Raw genomic sequence first — 20,595 nt, forward strand, 5'->3', positions numbered from 1 at the left:
GTATTTAGGGTTAATAGTATTTTTTTCTCTGTTTGCTTCTACAGTCTCGTGTGTTACACTTTCTATTGTTGGAGTTAACTGGGAATCCATCAGTGAGCTTATTCTGAAGGTCCACGAGGAGAGTTTCTAACTCTTTTTTCTCTTTTCCTGAGCTCTTCTTAGCTGATTTATGACCCCAGACCACATCAACATTAAATGTGCAGAGAAAAAATGCTAAATTTTTAATAAAACTGAACTGCAAAACTAGATTTCAGTCCTAAATACATCCATAAAAATGTCCCTAGCGGTGGACAGTCCCTGACTCCTGTGATCAGACATTTGCAGAGTGCCACGATGGTAGCTAACTATCCTTCTTATATTAATTATGGGATTATGAGGCCAAAATCTTCCCTATGCCACCGCAGGTAACATTGCCAACGGTTCTGATAATGGAAACACCTTGATGACGGGATATTTATTTATACCAAGGTCTTCCAGAATTGTGCACAAGTAATGACTCCCATCATCCTTATCAATGAGGAACCTTGGCAGCTGGTCGGCGAGCCCGCTACATATACCAGGGGACAGACTCAGCTGCTACACAGAAACAGAACAATGCGCAGTCCTGTCCTCATCTGCCTCTTACTCCTACCATTTACCGATGCCCTTCCGGTGAGTACAGAAGCCATTCAACAATGTGAGAACTTAAAGGGATATTCCAGTCTGATGGGTGCTGCTTCCACTTTTGGACTTTCCACCTTCTATGACCTCTCCATTCATTTCTATGGGAGGAGCAGCTGGAAAATGGGGGCCAACACCTAATTTGGAATTTTTGGCATTGTGGACTTGCTGTACATCTATCCTCCTTTTAAAAATATATAGAATAAACTCAATGTTTTATTTAAGTTTGATCTTTATTTATTTATTAAAAAACAAAAAGTTTCTAAATGGAAACCATCAACAAGCAGGTGCTGCCACTGACAGGTAATATGGCTTTAATAAGAGCTGACCACATTGTCGCCTCTCTTTGGCTTCTTCTCGGCAGCCGCAGGGTCGGCCATTGGCTGTGATGAGGCCTCCAGAAACATATGAGTGGATCCAACAAGAGGAAAAGTTCTGCAAGTGCCACTGATACTTTGTGGTAGAACTCCGGCAGCGGGATGAAGCTTTACATGGATAGGGACAGTCCCATTGCAATTGTCGACATAGAAAACCATATTTGGTTTTTCTTTTCTTTTTTTTTTTTAATTGTGGACGTATAAAACTGAAGTCAGACAGATGTAAAAAACGGACGCATGGAGATCAGTGTAACGACGCGCGGATGAAAAAAACGTCATCTGGAAGAAAAACGGACGATATTTCATCCGCTCGTCTGAGCCCAGACTTTGGGACTCGTTATGGGGTTCTAACCTTCCAAGGCTTCCAATCTCTGAAAGCAAGCAGAAATCACAAGATAAAGAACATAAAGTATATTACTTATAAGAGACATGGAGCAGATTAATGTTGGTGTTAAAATTATTCTAATAACCTTTTATTTCTTTTCAGTTAAAAAACAGACTGTCAACAGATGGTGAGTTATTGGCATCCATATTCCACATTAGGCCATGGCCCCACTATCAGTATTCAGTCAGTATGTTTTCTCAGGAGTGGGAGCCAAAACCAGGAGTGGGTAATAAATGCAGAATTGGTGACTTGTTTCTATTATACCTTTTCGCTGATTGTTCCTCATCTGGTTTTGGCTCCCACTCCTGAGAAAAAATACTGACCAAATACTGATAGTGGAGCCGTGGCCTTAGCTCATTGCCGGCACAGTCCGGAACCTGTACTATTTTCAAGGAAGAGAATCCTATGTGGCAAGCTACATTGCCCCCAGCGTATAACATCTGGCCACATTGCCCCCAGTGTATAACATCCGTCCCCTCGCCCCTAGTGTAAAACATCCTGGACAATTGCCGCCGGTGTATAACATCCTATTTTGTTGCCCCTCAGTGTAAACATTCGGCCCCTTGCCTCCGATGTATAACATATAGTCCCTCGCCTCCCGTGTTCGCTGTATAACATCCATCTCCTCTCCCCCGGTGTATAACCTCCGGCCCTCAGCCTGGCCGGCTGCCTTTATTAACCTGACAGAATGGTGGTGCAGAGCTCACAGATACCAGCGTCGTCCTAGAATAGGAGCCACTGTTGAAACTAGTCCCTTCATGACATTTCTTCCATGACCATGAACTATGGATGAAAAGCTCCAATAAGTGTAATCTGTAGGTGTCCCCTTACTTTTGTCAATCTAGTGGATGTGCTCTAAAAGTCCTTCTGTCCGATATCCTAACCTACAGCGTTGTGTCCTATATACTGTGACACATTACATATTTACTGTTTTAATGAAAAGGCACCGCAATGGGGGTCTACTACAGGCCATAATATTGCATATATATGCATTTTGCATAAAATATCATTTATTTTTATCCATCAGCTCCAACAATAACCGACCCAGAGGCTGAGGAGATTGAAGATGTTTTCTCACAAATACTAAGGTCCAACAAAGGTAAACATCATCTTTTCTCTCCAGAACATAAAGAAACAATTGTGTCTTCATTACACACATGCTCTGTTCTGTCATATAGACTCCACAGTTAAGTTGTATCATGGAGATATTGTGATGGACACAAGCTACAGTGCCATAAAGTGCCCCTATTGTCTGTGGAAAAAATCTGAGGATGGCGTGGTGAAGGTGCCCTACAGTCTGGCCTCGGATTATAGTAAGTGTGGAAGGGGTAACGTGTTGCTAATGGGGGCAGCCTAGCATAGGGCACTGCAGTGTATTCAGTGACTTGGCACACACATTTTTAGGGTTATACTTTATATTTCTACTGGTGCTCCACCAAGCTACCCTGCTTGGGTCAGGGGATTTTGGACATAGTATTTAGATACATGGTAGCAAAACAGAATCTAGTCCCTTGGGTAAAAGAAAACCCTGCTATGATTCAGATGCAGGTCACCAATGCATAAAATCGAGCAGACTGTAGATTTGTTGCCACCTCCTTGTGCTTCCAGGTGCTGAAAATAAAGAACTGATTACTGCCTCCCTCGAGACCTTCACAACCCTAACCTGTATCCGATTCCTGGAAAGGACCACAGAGAAGGACTACCTGGATATCCACTCTGGAAGCGGGTATGGGTTTAATACAACAGGAGAGCTTATAAAAGCTCATATAGACTTTATACTGTCTGAGGTGCCAAAGTAAGCCGTGCTAGTGTCATCCCATATAAATACTGTGTGCACTGGAGCGACACATACAAATCCCCTATATCACATACGATGACAGGAGCGATATAAAGTAGCAGTAAAAAAAAGTTGTGTACAAAGCAAGGACAGAACCTGCTGACCATCAAAGCTGCCTCATTATAACCACAGTCTTGAGAGTTGTACAGATGGCAGGTATAATTTTGTCACTCATCCATTATTTGATTTGGGAACATATTTTAGGGTCGAACCTGCCAAAAAATACAGGTCATGTGATTGTCGCTTCTCCATCCCCCTATGATTATTTTTCTAACAATAATACCATATCAAAACAAAAGAAAACAAATCAACTTTTATTTAAAGATGATTTAAAAACTACATAAAATATCATCATTAGTTTTTTTATGCACAATATTGGGTTGAATTTAATGCGATTTCAAAAATCTTTAAAAGAAACATTCCTATATTATATAGTGACTTGTGTTTTTAAATTGAAGCCAAGTGTTTTCAATGTCCCCTTTTTTCAGATCCTCCATAGAGTACAGATACTAATCTGCAAACAAAAGGGAATTGCAAATGTGAACATACGCAATATTTATGTTGTAAAATAGCTTGATGTGAACATGTGTTTACTTCTACTTCCAATAAGAAAACATTTTAATTAAAACAATTTATCAGTTGTAATACTGTTTCAGGGTGAATCTGATCACTTGCACAACCTCTATAATTACAATATTTTGGATACATTACTGGTAACTTAGAAAGATACATTTATAGACATTTGTCTGCTGCATCCGCCACAATTAAAAGAAGCATCTCAGCAGTGTTAGTACATTGCATCAGCCAAGGTATAGGAAGAATAGACAGAAGTACCACGCCTAGTAGAGGTGGAGACCACCCTCATCAGGGAAACATTGGATCTTTCTGTTGAACACATCTGTCCCTTTTGATCATCATTTGATCATCATGAGAAAACTGACTTGAGTTTGCATTTCTCCCTTCATCATAGTCTCTTCTATAGAGCAGTGAATATATACAGTAGGTTTTCTTTCTTTCTTTGTTTTTGTTAATCAATTTTATTGTGCATTTGTCTATTCAAAGGTAAATTGAGGCTGGGTGGTACCTGCAATTGGCTCATGAATGTAAATGACCAATGTTAACAGATTGTTTGTTTATGACTAAGAGCATCTCTGTATGTCACACTTGAAACTGTGATGCTTTTAGGGTGGTAAAAGTTTATTGACAGGTGAGCTGTAATTTACATTGGTATCTACTATAATTCTCTCCAAGAATTCTCTGTACAAGAATATAACACTTATAATACTGCCCCTATGTACAAGAATATAACTACTATAATACTGCTCCTATGTACAAGAATATAACTACTATAATACTGCCCCCTATGTACAAGAATATAACCACTATAATACTGCCCCTATGTACAAGAATATAACTACTATAATACTGCCCCTATGTACAAGAATATAACTACTATAATATTGCCCACTATGTACAAGAATATAACTACTATAATACTGCTCCTATGTACAAGAATATAACTACTATAATAGTGCTCCTATGTACAAGAATATAACTACTATAATAGTGTTCCTATGTACAAGAATATAACTACTATAATACTGTTACTATGTAGAAAGAAATAACTACATTTTCAGTCTCCTATAATACTGCCCCTATGTACAAGAATATAACTACTATAATATTGCCCACTATGTACAAGAATATAACTACTATAATACTGCCCCTATGTACAAGAATATAACTACTATAATACTGCCCCTATGTACAAGAATATAACTACTATAATACTGCCCGCTATGTACAAGAATATAACTACTATAATACTGCCCCCTATGTACAAGAATATAACTACTATAATACTGCTCCTATGTACAAGAATATAACTACTAGAATACTGCCCCTATGTACAAGAATATAACTACTATAATACTGCCCGCTATGTACAAGAATATAACTACTATAATACTGCCCCCTATGTACAAGAATATAACTACTATAATACTGCTCCTATGTACAAGAATATAACTACTATAATACTGCCCGCTATGTACAAGAATATAACTACCATAATACTGCCCGCTATGTACAAGAATATAACTACCATAATACTGCCCCTATGTACAAGAATATAACTACTATAATACTGCCCCTATGTACAAGAATATAACTACTATAATACTGCCCCTATGTACAAGAATATAACTACTATAATACTGCTCCTATGTACAAGAACATAACTACTATAATGCTGCTCCTATGTACAAGCATATAACTACTATAATACTGCCCCCTATGTACAAGAATATAGCTACTATAATACTGCTCCCTATGTACAAGAATATAACTACTATAATACTGCTCCTATGTACAAGAATATAACTACTATAATACTGCCCCTATGTACAAGAATATAACTACCATAATACTGCCCCTATGTACAAGAATATAACTACTATAATACTGCCCCTATGTACAAGAATATAACTACTATAATACTGTCCCCTATGTACAAGAATATAACTACTATAATACTGTCCCCTATGTACAAGAATATAACTACTATAATACTGCTCCTATGTACAAGAATATACCTACTATAATACTGCCCCCTATGTACAAGAATATAACTACTATAATACTGCCCCCTATGCACAAGAATATAACTACTATAATACTGCTCCTATGTACAAGAATATAACTACTATAATACTGACCACTATGTACAAGAATATAACTACTATAATACTGCCCCCTATGCAAAAGAATATAACTACTATAATACTGCTCCTATGTACAAGAATATAACTACTATAATACTGCCACCTATGCACAAGAATATAACTACTATAATACTGCTCCTATGTACAAGAATATAACTACTATAATACTGCCCCCTATGCACAAGAATATAGCTACTATAATACTGCTCCTATGTACAAGAATATAACTACTATAATACTGTCCCCTATGTACAAGAATATACCTACTATAATACTGCCCCCTATGGGCAAGAATATAACTACTATAATACTGCCCCTATGTACAAGAATATAACTACTATAATACTGCCCCTATGTACAAGAATATAACTACTATAATACTGTCCCCTATGTACAAGAATATAACTACTATAATACTATGAAGAAATTGTAGAATCCATTAAAAATGTGCATACGTTTTTGTTGTTTCATTAAATGAAATTGGTCTGATGTAAGTGATTACACACCACAAATGGATTTTGTCTCGTGCTAATACCATAGCAAAACAAAATTAAATAAATAAACTTTTATTTAAAGATAATTAAAAAACTACATGAAATATCATTATTATATTTGCATTCATTTTTTTTCTGCACAATATTGGGTTAAATGTAATGCTATTTCAAAAATCAATAAAATAAACATTCCTATATTATATAGGGATTTTTTATTTTATTTAAGCCAAGTGCTTTCAATGTCCCCTTTTTTCAGATCCTCCATAGAGTACAGCTACTTCGCTACAAACAAAAGGGAATTGCAAATGTGAACATACGCAATATTTATGTTGTAAAATAGCTTGATGTGAACATGTGTTTACTTCTACTTCCAATAACAAAACTTTATAATTACAATATTTTGGATACATTACTGGTAACTTAGAAAGATACATTTATAGAGATTCGTCTGCTGCATCCGCCACAATTAAAAGAAGCATCTCAGCAGTGTTAGTACATTGCATCAGCCAAGGTATAGGAAGAATAGACAGAAGTACCACGCCTAGTAGAGGTGGAGACCACCCTCATCAGGGAAAAATTGGATCTTTCTGTTGAACACATCTGTCCCTTTTGATCATCATGAGAAAACTGACTTGAGTTTGCATTTCTCCCTTCATCATAGTCTCTTCTATAGAGCAGTGAATATAGAAGAGAAGTGAATATAACTACTATAATACTGCTCCTATGTACAAGAATATAACTACTATAATACTGCCCCTATGTAGAAGAATATAACTACTATAATACTGCCCTTATGTACAAGAATATAACTACTATAATACTGCCCCCTATGTACAAGAATATAACTACTATAATACTGCTCCTATGTACAAGAATATAACTACTATAATACTGTCCCGTATGCACAAGAATATAACTACTATAATATTGCCCCCTATATACAAGAATATAACTACTATAATACTGCCCCCTATGTACAAGTATATAGCTACTATAATACTGCCCCTATGTACAAGAATATAGCTACTATAATACTGCTCCTATGTACAAGAATATAACTACTATAATACTGCTCCTATGTACAAGAATATAACTACTATAATAGTGCTCCTATGTACAAGAATATAACTACTATAATAGTGTTCCTATGTACAAGAATATAACTACTATAATACTGTTACTATGTAGAAAGAAATAACTACATTTTCAGTCTCCTATGTACTAGAATAGGGAGTAGAATATTCTGTTAATAGGAACCTAGATGGAGCGTTTTAATATAGGTACTTTACTCCTTGACACTTTATTCCTTATTTATTGAGTTTGGCTCGTAGTATGGAAACAGCCCGGTTTTTCTATGTTTATCTCCATGGATGGCTTATGTTCCCCAGTGCACAATATGAGGACAGTCGGCTTTTATCATGTGCAGTAGTTTCTTTAAGGCTTCCTTAAAATGGTGAAGATCAGCGGTCTCTAACTTGCGATTTTGCAGTTGTTTCAATGTAAATACTTTTTTATGCCCCAATTGACAAAAGTTTTCTCGGAGTGATACCTTTATTGGCTAACCAGAAGGATTATGTTTGCAGCTTTGAGAGCACAGAGGCTCCTTCTCCAGGCAGGTTTACAGAAGCTATAAACCCTGACATGTTTTTATTAGGGGATATTGAGAGTTCTAAGTTTGCAAGTGTCACAGGACGGACATCACAGTCCCAGACTTTAGTGATTTCACCTACTGACTGTCCAAACTTGTTAGAGGGTTTTTCTGTTTTTTGGCTGTGGACAACAAGTGACTTCCCGTGGGGAAGGGTCTTTGCTGTCCGTATTGGGGAAGGGTCTTTGCTGTCCGTATGTCCTAATGGGGTGTATTAATAGGGGTTGATACACTGTATGGCTCCATTCATATCTGTGTTTTGGCTTTCTTCTCTGATACAAATTTGTTCTGTGCCTGACAAGTTGTTACATCATCGTTTGTGACTCTTTGTGTTACATTTCTTGCCTTTAGGTGCTGGTCCCCCATAGGGAAAGCTGGAGGACCGCAGCCCTTATCCTTAATGAGCAGTGGCTGTATGGCGAGGGGAGTGGTACAGCATGAGATTAAGCATGCACTTGGTTTTTACCATGAGCAGAGCCGGAGTGATCGCAATGATTATGTCGACGTCATGTGGCAATACATCAATGGAGGTACAAGCCATAGAACCCTTGTGAACGCCATCAGTCGTATGAGTATTATGATCCTTTCGTTGCTTTGCCTGATAATAAATCTGCTTTAAGTAATTGTTATCTATGCTGTTCTCTATTTCATCTTTATGAGAGATGAAGCTTCACATTAAAGGGACGCTCCAGACAGAACCTAGTACACCACATAAATGAGCGGAGCATGACCCAAAAACGCCTTGATCCCCCTCTGCCCTGCCCCGGAGTATTCCTTATAACGTTGCGATGTAACTGGATAGAAATCCTTTCTGCTCCATTGTACGAACATGACACCAGTAGTAACTATTATATTTATTAGTGCGGCTTTTCTCTTATGTAATTGCAGATGATTGGGGTGAATTTGGTTTGGTTGATACAGACAACATGAATCTGCCGTATGATTACGCATCAGTGATGCACTATGGAAGGTAAGAATGCTATCCTGGATCCATAGACTAGTGCACGTTTACTTTTTTTTTTTAAACATCTGATAAAATGGGAAAAAGCATAAATACAGATGCCATGTTATATGGATTTTTTTTTCATTATTTGTTATATAGAATGAATCTGAATAAAGCAGTGAGTATTGTACTACAGAGCTGCACTCACTATTCTGCTGGTGCAGTCACTGTGCACATACATTACATTACTGATCATGAGTTACATCCTGTATTATACTCCTGAGCTGCACTCACTATTCTGCTGGTGCAGTCACTGTGTACATACATTACATTACTGATCCTGAGTTACATCCTGTATTATACTCCAGAGCTGCACTCACTATTCTGCTGGTGCAGTCACTCTGTACATACATTACATTACTGATCCTGAGTTACATCCTGTATTATACTCCAGAGCTGCACTCACTATTCTGCTGGTGGAATCACTGTGTACAAACATTACAGTACTGATCCTGAGTTACATATTGTATTATACTCCAGAGCTGCACTCACTATTCTGCTGGTGCAGTCACTGTGTACATACATTACTGATCCTGAGTTACATCCTGAATTATACTCCAGAGCTGCACTCACTATTCTGCTGGTGTAATGTATGTGCACAGTGAATGCACCAGCAGAATAGTGAGTGCAGCTCTGGAGAATAATACAGGATGTAACTCAGGATCAGTACAGGATAAGTAGTGTAATGTATGTACACAGTGACTGCACCAGCAGAATAGTGAGTGCAGCTCTGGAGAATAATACAGGATGTAACTCAGGATCAGTAATGTAATGTATGTGCACAGTGAATGCATTACTGATCCTGAGTTACATCCTGTATTATTCTCCAGAGCTGCACTCACTATTCTGCTGGTGCAGTCACTGTGTACATACATTACACTACTTATCCTGTACTGATCCTGAGTTACATCCTGTATTATTCTCCAGAGCTGCACTCACTATTCTGCTGGTGTGGTCACTGTGTACATACATTACATTACTGACCCTATACTGATCCTGAGTTACATCCAGTATTATACTCCAGAGCTGCACTCACTATTCTGCTGGTGCAGTCACTCTGTACATTCATTACATTACTGATCCTGAGTTACATCCTGTATTATACTCCAGAGCTGCACTCACTATTCTGCTGGTGGAGTCACTGTGTACAAACATTACAGTACTGATCCTGAGTTACATATTGTATTATACCCCAGAGCTGCACTCACTATTCTGCTGGTGCAGTCACTGTGTGCATATGACGCGCCCCTGGGCCTGTGTCGCGCTGCGTTGCGCACGCGGGAGCTTACCCGGAGCCGGATCTCTTGAGGGTTGTAGTCTCGTGGCGGTGACCCGGTCCGTGCCCAGGGAGTCAAACTGAGCGGCGATGTAACAGCGGTAGATGTAGGACGACTACGCCACCCGTTGAATGCAGCTATGGAGCTGCCGCTGCAAGACAGTCCGCTGAGGCCGGTGGATGGATGGTGCAGCGTAGATGGTATAACCCCCAACGGGAGGGGTATGGCCTCAGGGCAGCAGATGTGGATGATGGGGGTAGCAGGAACCACTCAGAGACGGTGCGGTGTAATTCAGGGTCTTTACTGGTAACAACGATAGACCCTCCCGGAGTACTTGCTAGTGAACGGGGCCTGGTCAGTCCTTGAGCAGATGGGATCTCCCCTGGCCAGGCGGAGTTGTAGGCCTCCCAAACTGACTGTACTCTTCTGGCTACCTTGCTAGAAGCGGATATAAGTAGCCCACGTCCCTGAGTGTACCGTGTGGTGCTCACCCGTATGGCCGGTGACTCGGGGCCTTCTAATGGCTTCCGCTCCACGATGGCGGTGCTGGTCCCACGCGTGTGACCGTGCCTTCGGGTTTCTGGGCCTGAGGACCTGAAATCCCCTGCCGGTCGGCTTCTGCTGCTGGGTAAGAGTTAGTCCCCACAGCCTCGGACGCCGGGTCCGGTAAGAAAGCTTCTCAGTCAGGGCGAGCTCTGCAGCTGCCAGCCCCTGACTTGTAGTAGTATTGCTCCCACTGAGCTTCTGCTGTTTCTTCCTGTGACTGTTTCTTGTCTCTACTCTCCTTGACTCCTCACCCTGCTTCAACCCCGGGTTTATATAGGGGAAGTTCTTCCCCTCCCAAGACTGAGCAGGAGGTGTGGCATGCACAGGATCCCTGACCAAAGGACCTCCCACCTGCTCTCAGACATAATATCTCTATCACTGTGGCAACCAGACCCCTGGGGTGTCACACATACATTGCATTACTGATCCTGTACTGATCCCGAGTTACACCCTGTATTATACTCCAGAGCTGCACTCACTATTCTGCTGGTGCAGTCACTGTGTACATACATTACATTACTGATCCTGTACTGATCCTGTGTTACATCCTGTATTATACTCCAGAGCTGCACTCACTATTCTGCTGGTGCAGTCACTGTGTACATACATTAAATTATGATCCTGTACTGATCCTGAGTTACTTCCCGCATTATACTCCAGAGCTGCACTCACTTTTCTGCTGGTGCAGTCACTGTGTACATACATTAGATTACTGATCCTGAGTTACATCCTGTATTATACTCCAGAGCTGCACTCACTATTCTGCTGGTGCAATCACTGTGTGCATACATTTCATTACTGATCCTGTACTGATCCTGAGTTACATCCGGTATTATACTCCAGAGCTGCACTCACTATTCTGCTGCTGCAGTCACTGTGTACATGCATTACATTACTGATCCTGAGTTACATCCTGTATTATACTCCAGAGCTGCACTCACTATTCTGCTGGTGCAGTCACTGTGTACATACATTACATTACTGATCCTGTACTGGTCCTGAGTTACATCCTGTATTATACTCCAGAGCTGCACTCACTATTCTGCTGGTGCAGTAACTGTGTACATACATTACATTACTGATCCTGTACTGATCCTGAGTTATATCCTGTATTATACTCCAGAGCAGCACTCACTATTCTGCTGGTTCAGTCACTGTGTACATACATTACTGATCCTGAGTTACATCCTGTATTATACTCCAGAGCTGCACTCACTATTCTGCTGGTGCAGTCACTGTGTACATACATTATATTACTGATCCTGAGTTACATCCTGTATTATACTCCAGAGCTGCACTCACTATTCTGCTGGTTCAGTCACTGTGTACATACATTACTGATCCTGAGTTACATCCTGTATTATACTCCAGAGCTGCACTCACTATTCTGCTGGTTCAGTCACTGTGTACATACATTACTGATCCTGAGTTACATCCTGTATTATACTCCAGAGCTGCACTCACTATTCTGCTGGTTCAGTCACTGTGTACATACATTACTGATCCTGAGTTACATCCTGTATTGTACTCCAGAGCTGCACTCACTATTCTGCTGATTTAGTCACTGTGTACATGCATTTACTCTTCCCACAATAACTACTTATTGTGTCCTACTTTCCCATTACTGTCTCTTATGAAATGTTTTGTGATCCACAGTGCAGAATACGGGGCTTGTTGTATGTGATACAGTGAACTTACTTTTTTGTATTTGCAGATTTTCCTACTCTAACACATCCGGACAGCCGAGCCTTAATCCTAAACCGGACCAGTCTGTAGACATAGGACAGAGATACGGACTGAGCCCATTAGACGTCTCTAAAGTGAAGACTCTGTACAACTGCAGTACGTGATGCAGTGCATACTTGAAGAAACATAGCAAACCTATGCCAATGCATATAGATGAAATATTCAGGACCATATACTCCTGCAGACCAGAGGCCGTATATAAGCACTGAGGACGAGGACCAGCCCCTACATGGAAGGTCTATTTGGTATCAAGCGTTCTGTACAGCAGGCACCTGTCATGTGACATATATTAGAGGCTGCAGTCACAAACTGAGGTCACATGACTGCTGTACAGAATGTTATGTATCAAGCTCTTTACACAATACTGTACTGATCATAGACAGGCGCTGGGCTGATCATAGACAGGCGCTGGGCTGATCATAGACAGGCGCTGGGCTGATCATAGACAGGCGCTGGGCTGATCATAGACAGGCGCTGGGCTGATCATAGACAGGCGCTGGGCTGACCATAGACAGGCGCTGGGCTGACCATAGACAGGCGCTGGACTGACCATAGACAGGCGCTGGACTGATCATAGACAGGCGCTGGGCTGATCATATACAGGCGCCGAACTGATCATAGACAGGCGCTGGGCTGATCATATACAGGCGCCGAACTGATCATAGACTGGCGCTGGGCTGATCATATACAGGCGCCGAACTGATCATAGACAGGCGCTGGGCTGATCATATACAGGCGCCGAACTGATCATAGACAGGCGCTGGGCTGATCATAGACAGGCGCTGGGCTGACCATAGACAGGCGCTGGACTGACCATAGACAGGCGCTGGACTGATCATAGACAGGCGCTGGGCTGATCATATACAGGCGCCGAACTGATCATAGACTGGCGCTGGGCTGATCATAGACAGGTGCTGGGCTGATCATGGACAGGCGCTGGGCTGATCATATACAGGCGCCGAACTGATCATATACAGGCGCCGGGCTGATCATAGACAGGCGCCGGGCTGATCATAGACAGGCGCTGAGCTGATCATAGACAGGCGCTGGGCTGATCATAGACAGGTGCTGGGCTGATCATGGACAGGCGCTGGGCTGATCATATACAGGCGCCGAACTGATCATATACAGGCGCCGGGCTGATCATAGACAGGCGCCGGGCTGATCATAGACAGGCGCTGGGCTGATCATAGACAGGCGCTGGGCTGATCATAGACAGGCGCTGGGCTGATCATGGACAGGTGCTGGGCTGATCATATACAGGCGCCGAACTGATCATATACAGGCGCCGGACTGATCATATACAGGCGCCGGACTGATCATATACAGGCGCCGGACTGATCATAGACAGGCGCCGGGCTGATCATAGACAGGCGCTGGGCTGATCATAGACAGGCGCTGGGCTGATCATATACAGGCGCCGAACTGATCATAGACTGGCGCTGGGCTGATCATAGACAGGTGCTGGGCTGATCATGGACAGGCGCTGGGCTGATCATATACAGGCGCCGAACTGATCATATACAGGCGCCGGGCTGATCATAGACAGGCGCCGGGCTGATCATAGACAGGCGCTGGGCTGATCATAGACAGGCGCTGGGCTGATCATAGACAGGCGCTGGGCTGATCATGGACAGGTGCTGGGCTGATCATATACAGGCGCCGAACTGATCATATACAGGCGCCGGACTGATCATATACAGGCGCCGGACTGATCATATACAGGCGCCGGACTGATCATAGACAGGCGCCGGGCTGATCATAGACAGGCGCTGGGCTGATCATAGACAGGCGCTGGGCTGATCATATACAGGCGCCGAACTGATCATAGACAGGCGCTGGGCTGATCATAGACAGGTGCTGGGCTGATCATGGACAGGCGCTGGGCTGATCATATACAGGCGCCGAACTGATCATATACAGGCGCCGGGCTGATCATAGACAGGCGCCGGGCTGATCATAGACAGGCGCTGGGCTGATCATAGACAGGCGCTGGGCTGATCATAGACAGGCGCTGGGCTGATCATGGACAGGTGCTGGGCTGATCATATACAGGCGCCGAACTGATCATATACAGGCGCCGGACTGATCATATACAGGCGCCGGACTGATCATATACAGGCGCCGGACTGATCATAGACAGGCGCCGGGCTGATCATAGACAGGCGCTGGGCTGATCATAGACAGGCGCTGGGCTGATCATATACAGGCGCCGAACTGATCATAGACTGGCGCTGGGCTGATCATAGACTGGCGCTGGGCTGATCATAGACTGGCGCTGGGCTGATCATAGACTGGCGCTGGGCTGATCATAGACAGGTGCACCAGGGAAACAGGGATTTGGGCTATCAATACACACAGTAAAATATACTGATGTATGCAAGGATGGGATTAAAAGCTTTAATAAGTTTCCTGCATAGGTGGTATGTTTATATCAAGCAATATTGTGTCATCCTCATTGCCCCCTAAAATGTTTTCACAACCCTCCAACCCCTTCCAGGTATTATCCTCAGACTTCCCTCAATTGTTACCCCCAACACCCCCAAGTGTCATCCTAGTGCCCCCCTCAAGTGTTATCCCCAGTGCCCCTCCGAGTATCATCTCCAGTACCCCCCTTTGTGAAATTCTCTAGTGTCCTTCTTAAAGGGGTAATTCCCATCTCCAAGATCCTATCCCAATATGTAGTAGGTGTAATAATAATAATATTAGTAAATATCTCCAATTAGAAATGTAGTATGTTTTTTCTGTTTCGCTCTGTCTCTTTCCTCATGTGCAGGCATCATAGGACCTTAGGTATCCATGGTTACGACCACTATCAGCTAGCTAACTAACTGTGACTTCATCAGTGGACGTAACCATGGATACCTAAGGTCCTATGATGCCTGCACATGAGGAAAGAGACAGAGCGAAACAGAAAAAATATACTACATTTCTAATTGGAGATATTTGCTAATATTACTATTATTACACCTACTACATATTGGGATAGGATCTTGGAGATGGAAATACCCCTTTAAGTATCATCCCAAGCGCCACCTGAGTTGTTATCCCCAAACCTCAAGTATTATGTTCAATAACCCCTTAAGTTTTATCCCGCAGCGTGAACTCTAACGTCCTTGAACATAAGTTCCTATCACCAGCTTTAATGTCATTCCTAGGGCCACCTGGAAGTTTCATCCACAGCATCCAACGAAGCATCTGCTGCAAAGACCCCCCAAAATGTTGGCTCCAAGGACCCCTCTAGTATAAGCATTGTAAAACAAGAATATATTTCACTCTGTAATGATGGGTGCTCGGATAGGATACCATTTAATATAGTCAATATAACAAGAAATCCGTCTCTCTCGAATGTTTGGAGAAGAATGTGTAACTTTATTAGAACCGCAATCCGGATTAATGTAACGTTTCCTCTAACAATGAGACCTTCCTCAGACAATTGCTGATCAGATAGTCATACTATGTAATCAGCAATCTGTCTGAGGAAGATCTCATTGTTAGACGAAACGTTACATTAATCTGGATTGCAGCTCCAATAAAGCTACACATTCTTCTTTGCAAGTTCAAGAGTGCCGGATTTTTTTTATATTTAGTATAAGTCCTGCTGTACCTGGAGCAAATATGCCCGTCCTCGATTACTCTGCTACTGGCACCAGTGGAAGTACGCAGGCAGGACAATGGCGCCTCCTAGATCTTGGAAGAAGCTGCAGGAAGTCTGAGGCTTCTGTGCACCTGAGAGTGTTTGATGCACATGGGATTCCCACTTCTACCAAGTTCTGACAACTGGCTGATATTTTAACAAATTCCACCCCTAGATATGTGGCATATGTTTCACAAAAATAGATTTCGACAGCTGTGGTCCCTGATTCCTCCTCTCTTCAGGGTATGTGTGCAATCCCAGCTCAGTCCTACTAGCTTCAATGGACCTGAGCTGTAATACCCAACATGACCAGTGGCTATATGTGGCACTGTATTTTTGGCAGAAAGTAGGCATTTATTTTAAAATCTTGTACAATACTGTTAACATTATAGATTATAAACCCAGGATTATTAACAATGCCAGTATATAGTAATCTAGCAAAACACAGTATCTAGCAAAATACAGTAATTGATGTCCTCCCCACGGAGCACCTGGGTTTGGTCCCGGGAAGAGATTGGGTTCAGCTTCCTAATATTCCTTGTTTTTTTTTAGATACTTGCAGTTTCTTGTTAACCGGAATCAATGGGTCTTTAGACTTCGAGACGTTCAGTTCATCCTATGAGGATTCTACGAGCTGCGTCTGGCTTGTAAGGGTCAACAGAAATAAGGTGAGCACTTTTCCATCTACATGATTCTGCAGGTTCGCACGATTACAGCGATACCAAACATGTATACTTAATGTAAGTGGTGGAAAAAAATTCAGAAATTTCTATAAAAAAAAAAAAAAAAGTTTTGTCTCGCCATTTTCTGAGAATAATAATTTTTTAAAAATTTTTCCCACCTGTGTGATGACTTGTTTTTTTGTGCCCTGAGTTGACATTTTCTTGATTCACTTATATAGCACCATTAATTCCACAGCGCTTTACAGACATTTGGTGATTTGTTCGCTTTTTATAGCATTTTTCTATTCCAAACTGTTTATTGATTTCTATTGCATTATTTTAGGGAAGTGCAGCAACTGAAAAAATAAATTTTGATGTTGTTTTTATGTTTTATTTTTTTTTGCCTTGCCGCTTTAAGTAATTTTATATTTTAATAGATTGGACTTTTAAGGATGCGGCACTAGCAAATCTGTTTTATTTATTTATTTTTAAACTCGAATGTCTAGATTTTTATGAAAATCAGGAAGAAAGACCATCCATAGTCAGAAAGATCATCAAGACCAATTACATAAAATCTAATTATAATAGCAGACCATGTTTTGTGCTTGCACACCGAGCCATTATTGCTTTCCTGAATTGTGCTCTTTACAGTACAGCGTTTTGTATTGTGGTATTTTCCAGGCTTTCTTGCAGTTTGACCAGTTTGATGTCCCCTCCTCTGGTGAATGTGCCGCATATTACATTACGGTATACGATGGGCAGAGCAAGACGTCCCCTGTGCTGCTGGACCGAGCGTGCGGTGCCCAGGAGCTCCCCCTATTGGTGGCGTCCGAGAACTCCCTGCTGGTGGAGTTCGTTTATGAGGTTCCTCATGCAGCCATTGACTTGAAGGCTTCCTATGGTTTAGGTATGTGAAGTGGAGAGGTGCACTATATTGTATGAAGGTATGTGTGTGTGTGTATATATATATATATATATATATATATATATATATATATATATATATATATATATATATATATATATATATATATATATATATATATATATATATATATATGTGTGTATATTTATTTAATAGCAATGTTTTTATTCCTCATATTCCCTGTTTTTCTCAGTTTGTCAATCAGTGTATCCCCAGTCCCGTACCCCCTATATCACCCCAGCCACCATTATAATTTCTATTACTTCCCATAGTGGTCTGTGGCGGCACCTACACTACCGATAATGGCATTGTCACATCTCCCTGCTATCCAGATCCCTATCCGAACTTGTCAGATTGTATCACGACAATATGGGCTCCTGAGGGCTATCAGGTAACACGTATAACTATAATATATTCTCTGTTTCACCAATCCCCTATCTCCACCCATGACCATAATGAAACTGGTCATTTCTGGTTTTGTTGAGCCAATGTGTGGAGACTATCTGCTATGATGTCTCCCTTACACAGCACACACAGACATGAGGGATTCCTGCTCTCCTGTCCCTTATGTAGCACATTATCAGCATGGAGGACATTATACAGCAGCACTGAGCAGTGTAGCTGTGAATTCAGCTGTGGGGGTAATATAGGACACTTACTACAAAGAAGTAGCAGAGTTTATGTATCATCTTCTTGCTCTGCCTTCCCCATCCATAGACTTCAATAGGCAGCTGTAATCTGACCCCTCAGTGAGCTGGCAATCCCTCTTGTCTTAAGTAAGTCAGGTCTTAGCTGTTATTCACAAACTCCATTGTGTTGCTCCCCTGTTAGCAATAACACAATATAATGCAGTAGTATATCAGTAATACCCACTAGTAATAGCTAATGTTACTGTCACCTTCTAACAGATTGTTCTGAATTTTACAACTTTCGAAGTGGAGTATTCCAGCTCCTGCCTCTACGATTACCTTATCATCAATGATGGCGGCAGAACGGATTCGTCATTGCTGGGCAGATTCTGCTGGAATACACCCATTCCTACCATTACCTCCACTGGGAACGTTCTCCTGTTACAGTTCCGCAGTGACAACTGGTTCAACATGGCCGGCTACAGCGCTAACTATTATTTTGGTAAGAAGTTGCAGAGTGTTCATGTAGGTTTGGAATATTTTTTTCCATGGATTATGATTATGGTAAATTTTGCAACTTATTTGCTATTCTATTTTATTTATTTATTTTTTTCATTTATCTAATTATTATTATTTTTTTTTTACTTTAAATTATATTAGAATTTTTTTTTTACATTACTTATTAATTATTATATACCCCAAAGGAAATGGTTACGGTCTGATGATTTTGTTAGTATTTCGTACTGAGAAACTCAGCTAAACTCAAGACTCGATTCCTAATTTCTGGGGGTGGGCTATCTTTAAAGGGCTTTATGATTGATGGCCTATCCTTAGGAACAGCTGATCGGGTGCCAGGTGTTGAACCCCCACCGATCAGACATTGATGACTTATCCTAAGAATGTCTATGTTAAATGTTAACATATATAAGTGTTAAAGTCCCGGACAACTCCTGTATTAAGTGAGAAAGTGCAAAAACAATCTGTGCAATATATGACGGTCCAATAATAAATAATATAATAATAAATTAATATATAAATATTACCAAAGTAAATACTACAAAAAATAAAAACCAAGGAATAAGGTGATATGAAGTGGACCCATTCGTATTGTCACATTTGTAAACAATATTAACTATTATTCTGTGTGTGACTCGTTCTACATAGTTACCTTTTTCTTTTTCCTGTGTCATTATATGTTGCGACATTTTAGTCTCATGCAACTCTTAACATTTGTGCAAAACTTTCTGCCATTCAAAACAAAACAATCACTCCAGTTTAAAGACCGGAGTAAATTTGCTCAAAAATGTTGCACCTTTTTTTGTAAAAAAAAAAAAAAAAAAAGTAATAATTGATGAATCATCTGAAAAACAAAAACCCCGTCCACAATGGTGCACATAAAAAAAACGAGAATGGGTTAAATAGACGTAAAAAAGTCGCAGATTAAAAGAAAAATTTGGAAAAAAATATCAAAAACTAGCCAAAAAAACAGGTGCAATTGCAATAATGAATTGGGGCCTGAATCTTCACTTTTGTAGTTTTATCACTTTGTGGAAGTTTTTTTTGCGATCCTTTCTATTGTTTAATTTTCTGTTTTTCAGTGCCGTCTCCATAGGGTTACACACATTTCGAGGGAAGTCTGCCGGTTGTCACCTTTGTGGATGAAATTTGATGCTTTTTCCAAATCTTCAGGAATTTAGTGATTCTAAACTGCAATAAAATGCATTTCGGTGTCAATGTCTGATATTAATGTGTCAGTTCTGTGTCAGCCGAGAGAGAATTTAGGAATAAACACTCAATATGTAATATATCGTAGGTTGTGAGCACTTGCTTATGGCATATTAGCTCTAGAAGTCATGTCAGTTCTCACTAACTAAATCCAGTTTAGACCTATAGTTTTAGGCTTCTGCCCCTCCCTTATACTTTACACTCCTGCTCTGCTTGTTGAGAAGTTCTACCTGTCAGAGCCATTGACTTTATAGTCAGATTTTTTTTTTCTGCATCATGTAATGGTCTCATAATCATCTATTCCGTAACATCAAAATGGAC

General features: G+C 41.0%; 1 protein-coding gene across 2 annotated transcripts; it reads left to right on the top strand.

Annotated features, from left to right (window-relative positions):
* The first annotated feature begins 33 nt into the window (after positions 1-33).
* Positions 34-20,283, top strand: LOC141174517 (embryonic protein UVS.2-like). 2 transcript variants are annotated; one of them, XM_073659451.1, is made up of 13 exons: positions 34-651; positions 1,525-1,549; positions 2,450-2,521; positions 2,601-2,735; positions 3,031-3,148; positions 8,476-8,654; positions 9,013-9,094; positions 12,665-12,792; positions 16,886-17,001; positions 17,677-17,902; positions 18,193-18,311; positions 18,829-19,051; positions 20,148-20,283. In XM_073659451.1, the coding sequence occupies exons 1-13, from the start codon at positions 493-495 to the stop codon at positions 20,159-20,161; spliced, it is 1,596 nt and encodes a 531-aa protein (XP_073515552.1). In that variant the 5' UTR covers positions 34-492; the 3' UTR covers positions 20,162-20,283. The 2 variants fall into 2 exon arrangements, with proteins under 2 accessions (XP_073515552.1, XP_073515553.1); XM_073659452.1 differs by lacking the exon at positions 34-651 and adding an exon at positions 1,327-1,446.
* The last annotated feature ends 312 nt before the right edge of the window (positions 20,284-20,595 follow it).

The sequence above is a fragment of the Phyllobates terribilis genome, unplaced genomic scaffold, assembly GCF_046119375.1.
Source record: "Phyllobates terribilis strain yellow unplaced genomic scaffold, ASM4611937v1 Scaffold_13__5_contigs__length_258822181, whole genome shotgun sequence".
Taxonomy (NCBI): domain Eukaryota; kingdom Metazoa; phylum Chordata; class Amphibia; order Anura; family Dendrobatidae; genus Phyllobates; species Phyllobates terribilis.

What these genes read in the sequence shown, in the direction of transcription:
- LOC141174517 (XM_073659451.1), top strand. Translation starts at nt 493, where the DNA reads ATGACTCCCATCATCCTTATCAATGAGGAACCTTGGCAGCTGGTCGGC. An exon ending in TCAGTGATGCACTATGGAAG is followed by an intron (nt 9,095 to 12,664) that starts GTAAGAATGCTA and finishes TTGTATTTGCAG; the next exon opens with ATTTTCCTACTCTAACACAT. An exon ending in GAAGGCTTCCTATGGTTTAG is followed by an intron (nt 17,903 to 18,192) that starts GTATGTGAAGTG and finishes TACTTCCCATAG; the next exon opens with TGGTCTGTGGCGGCACCTAC.